General features: G+C 39.2%; 1 protein-coding gene across 1 annotated transcript; it reads left to right on the plus strand.

The window, feature by feature from the left end:
* On the plus strand, nt 1-4,309 carry scimp (SLP adaptor and CSK interacting membrane protein). The gene is made up of 4 exons (XM_080779449.1): nt 1-213; nt 1,442-1,496; nt 1,710-1,792; nt 3,886-4,309. The coding sequence occupies exons 1-4, from the start codon at nt 120-122 to the stop codon at nt 3,972-3,974; spliced, it is 321 nt and encodes a 106-aa protein (XP_080635575.1). The 5' UTR covers nt 1-119; the 3' UTR covers nt 3,975-4,309.
* Nucleotides 4,310-5,025: the final 716 nt, after the last annotated feature.

Consider the following 5,025-nt stretch of genomic DNA (forward strand, 5'->3'; position numbering starts at 1 on the left):
AAAGCAAACTTGCATATGCCATTAAAGCAAGAGATCAGGATTAGAGCGCTTACCTCGAGATGCCCCTATTTTTGGGGATTATTCTATAATAAAACTAATTTGCTCGTGGCAGAGCACCAATGGAGATGTGGTGGGTTATCACTGGAATGGTTGTAGTATCATTGTTGATAAGCTTCATCTTCCTCCTGATCAACAGATGCATCGCCAAACAAGGTCTGTTGAGCTTGATACTATAAGTGGTGATAGTGTTGTTTCCATTCTTGTTCTGCCTCTTATTATTTGTATTACTTGAGTGGACTTGTTAAAACATAATTTGTGTTCACATAATGATTGAGTATATATGGCTTGCATGGGGGGATTATATTGTAACTTTAGGGTTGCCATTTACACCAAGAAGTCTACAGCCCATTTCTAAATTGTAGGGTATCCAATCCATAAGTAAGTTATTTTTTCTCTTTTTTGTTTAAAGCACTCTCAATGTGCTGGCCCCTCTTTTCATTAACCACATGATATGAACCCTAGCATCTCTAGTCTGGGGTGAACATTTGGCAAAGAACTGCAGATCTACAGTACAAGCTCACAACGTTGTGGGATTGTAGATGCTGTAAAACATATTGTGCTCTATTGTATACGAGATAATCCATTTTCTTTCTTTTTTTGAAGACTTGCGTAAACTACATGGTAAATGAAAATAATTGAGCATCTATAGGCCTACCAGCACTAATGTCTGTGAATAAACTATTTCAAAACACACTTGGAAAAGTTCTCTCTTTTATTCAACCCACAATTTGTAATGGTAGCCTATAACATAAAATTCTATAGACCTACACAACGCATCTTCCCCCAAATATGTGCATTAGTCAAATGAATACACCTAGTTTACAGTGACCATAATAATAATCTTGATTGTCCCGAAGGATATTCGTCTTCACAGTCTGTTCAAACACCCACATCAAAAACAAGACAGAGCACATAACACCAAGACAATACAAAAACATGAGGTCCCCAGACTCCCCACAGTATACAGAACCGCATCCTATCGACCAGAAAACAATGAAATAATAATGACTCAGAGCTGCATCATTAGACTATCGTACAATAAACCAGTAATACTTACTAATGTTTACTAATGTTGTATTTTGCCTTGGCAACAGACACAGGATGTCAGTATGTGACGTGTTAAAGCCCATTCATCCACACCACCACGCCCATGTCCTGCAATCTGCAGCCGGACCCTTCTCAAAAAAACACATTTATTTACACTGCAGATCAGAAATGATGCAGACATTACATTATACCCTCTTATTACCTTGCTATTACCAAGTTGTGATTTAAAGAACGACAAAGATTTTTTCGAGAGTCATAAATAAATATTAAATAATGAATAGACTTATTTCTTTGTGCAATTTCTCATGCAATGTCATTTTTAAATGTTCCACAGATGAATACAGAACCTCACAACAAGCCAGATCCAGCAAACCCCAGTTTTATTCTCAGTATGTATTTAATTTGTATTACACATTTTCTAGTTAGTCATCAATGCGATTTCCTTGAACATGCTGGACAAAGTTGGACCATTACATTATGGTCATTCTACCTTGTTAAAATTGTAAAGATGACTGATGGGCCATGGTTTAGAATTTTGAAATAGTTTTTGTCAATGCAGACTGCCAACACTAAATCCCAGTGAATTCTCCTTTCCTTCTCAGAAACAGCAAATATCATCTAAAAGATATTGAAGATGACTTGCCACCCCCTTTGCCACCCAGGACTCAGTTTCTGACAGAAACAGGCAAGATTTTACGTGGATTATATGCAATTTCTCGCTGCATTGTGTCCTTGTTAACATTTTACTCATCATAATCAAAGCCAATTAGCCATTGATTGATTGAAAGATTTATTAACAGATTGGAGAATTACAGTACATTTCAAGCACAACTCAATACAAAACTGTTAACTGTGGACGACACCATAAAGCATTACACTTGTTTACAATAGGGTCCACCATATTCAATTCATCATAACATTTAGAGACGTACAAATATACACTTCTATATAGCCAAAAACAGAAAATCATCATAGAGGATGTAAAAAGGGGTGGGTGGGGGAATCAGATTTTATGGGGGCCAGTTTCGAATTGCAGCTGTCCGTAGGTGCCCTTTGAGAGCGCTTTTGAAGGAGTCAAGGGATTCGCACATGTCTTAATGACTGTTGGTAGGGTGTTCCACATTTTGGTGGCATAGGATAATTTAGTCCCTTGTTTGTGCCGAATCTGAGTTGCACATTGAACTCCCTCTGGTGTTGTGGGTGTGGACTTTGTTGACATTAAATAAGGAAGTATTTAGACTGTTAGACAGGTACATGCAGGGTATCTTGGTGGTAATCTTGTGGACCAGACCCATTGCAAGATGCTGTACTCTGTCGTCAAACATAAGCCATTCCAGCCTATCAAAGTGGGCAGGGGTGAGGTGGGTTCGGGGAGTGAGGCCAAGTCCTGACCAGCCTGACCAGTTTGTTTTGGGAAGTCTGGAGCCTTGTTTTAGCCTTTGAGGAGCTGTGGTACCAAGAGGTGCATGCGTCGAAGAAACCTTGTACTATAAGGGTCTTCAGGGTATTTTTGTTGATCCTGTATAGGAATCTTGTTCTTTGGTTGACATTTTTTTATTACGTTGGTGGCCATTTTATCACCGGAAAGATTTGCCTCCAGGATGGAACCTAGGTAGGTAATTTCATCTTTTCGTGTGATAATATTGTCACCCACTCTAACAAAGAAACCATCTGCCTTGCTGAGATTATTATTTGATCCAAAGAGAATGGATTCAGTTTTTCCCAGCAAGCCAGGTGCAGATTCTACCGAGTTCAGAGCTGAGGGTCTTTTCAACATGCAGTTTGTTCCTGTCCGAGACCAGGAACAAGTTGCAGTCACAAGCAACAGTCCAGCTCCTTCTACCAACACTAGCATCACTTTCTATTATTTTATGCTCTGTATGTTTTCTCAGTTATCCTCCAATACAACTCATTGCTGCGCGCCTGTGTCATTATGCTACTAAATGTATATGCACATACCGTAGAAAGGCATAGATGTATAGGCTCAGCAGAGCACATATCTCTGCCAGGCTCAGTAGCATATCCATAGCTGTGTGTGGTGGGTTGCAGCCCTTAGGTCCTAAGGGCTGCAACCCACCACACACAGCTATGGAATCTTAGGACATGAGGAAACTGCAGGAGCAACTAGTTTTTATGACATACAGTTCAACATTTCACATTTGCGGTGCTCCCTAACAGAAGTGAAAGCATTTCTGGAGGTGTGCACTACAGAGGCCTCTCAACATGCGATTTAAATTTAGGATTAATTACAGAAATAGGCCCCACATACTAATATTAGAGGCCAATTTTAGGCAAACAATATCGAATATCAAAAAGCTGTTTGATGCTTATTGTCACGTACATGACTCCTGAGAGTATATCAAATCTGGTGAAAAAGAAGATTTTAAGAAAATGCTAAATGGTGAAAAATCTAGTAATCGGAGTGTAAGTAAAGCACATTTCGAAACAATTGCAAGGTGCTGATTCAATCAAGTTACAAACAGGGGAAAATAACACAATAGTGAAATAATAGCATTACAACAAGGATTAAAGCAAAACACTCACACATTTTCCCAGCGGGATAATAAAGGTATCTATCTTAAAAATAAGCAAATCTTCTGGTAAAGAATTACTTTATTGAATAAATAAACAACGTTTCGATCTTGACAGATCTTCGTCAGGTCAGTATACAGATGCACACATGTTTCACATGTTGCACACCAGTTCCCTCAGATTGAGTCCCTCCCCCGTTATGTGCCACCCCCACAAAAAAATCTATCTATATTTTTTTGTTTTCAGATATATACGATGACATCGGTGAGGTCGATGGCGGAGAGGACGATGAAATCTATGATGATGTGGGAGAAATCTATGATGATGTGGGATAAATCCATGGCAATACGAGAAAAGATTATTCTACTGCTTGTATTTGACATTCGACCTGCTGAAAAAGGGCTATTCCTTAAAAGCTTTTTCTGTATTTTTGATTACTTTTCGAAAGTAAATAGAAATTTGTGCTGCAACTCTGAGATAGGAGCACACATTTTACTTAAAGAAAGTATATGTCAGTGAAACTGCATTGTTAGTGAACAGCTTGATTGCTCCTTGTTTTTCTCCTCCTCTTTTCACGGCATGTCATCTTGTTCCTGAAAGATGATCTATATGTTTTAAAGGATGGTTTCAGGGCATTCCACATTTTGGTGGCAGAGTATAGAATTTTTACATTACATGTTTGTTCTATACATGCATGGTATATATCCAGATCGCTCCCTCTTGTGGCTGTCACTCAATTTACCCTGTATTCTACCCAGAGCCATCCCAGGCTAGCAAAATGTGTTGGAATTAGGTGGGCTTTAGGTTGAGAAGTATCAAGGTGCAAGCATACAAAGTGGCATTGCATGAAGGCTCTGGCAAGAGTCTTGAGAGCACCTTTGTAGACAAAAGAGTAAATTCTGCTAAAACATCTTGTTCTTTTATTGACTTTTTATCACTTGATGCCATCTTGTCTCCTTGTTGTTAAAGTTAGAGAGTAATAGACATATAGGATATTATTTTAAGTCTAAAATATTGGCTTCAGGGTTAGAGATAAACTGCAAAGGGAGATTAAGAGCTAGGACGTAGGACCCCCAGGGTTCCTTGAGGGGCCTCCAAGGGGTTCAAAGTTAAATACCATTGCCTTGAGACGTGTGTGCGCCCCCCACCCCCACGGCCCACCCCCACACCAAAGAGTTAACAGTAACACTGAGGATTTTACAGTGTAGATATTTGGTCCAAAAGTCAAAATCTAGTCAAAAAGGGACAGTGAGGAAAGGCGTATTCAATCATGTTCTATTCTATGACGTATACATTTATGAATGTTTGCCAGGGTGGGCTAGCCTAGGAAGTTGGAACCATGCAAGTTTGCCAGTTTAAGAAAGCTGTTTGAAAGTGCTAAGAATA

Source organism: Protomyctophum bolini, assembly GCF_963924005.1.
Source record: "Protomyctophum bolini genome assembly, chromosome: 13".
NCBI lineage: Eukaryota > Metazoa > Chordata > Actinopteri > Myctophiformes > Myctophidae > Protomyctophum > Protomyctophum bolini.

Coding starts and splice junctions, on each gene's coding strand:
- scimp (XM_080779449.1), top strand. CDS start 120: ATGGAGATGTGGTGGGTTATCACTGGAATGGTTGTAGTATCATTGTTG. Junction 214..1,441: donor CAGATGCATCGCCAAACAAG/GTCTGTTGAGCT, acceptor AATGTTCCACAG/ATGAATACAGAACCTCACAA. Junction 1,497..1,709: donor AAACCCCAGTTTTATTCTCA/GTATGTATTTAA, acceptor TTTCCTTCTCAG/AAACAGCAAATATCATCTAA.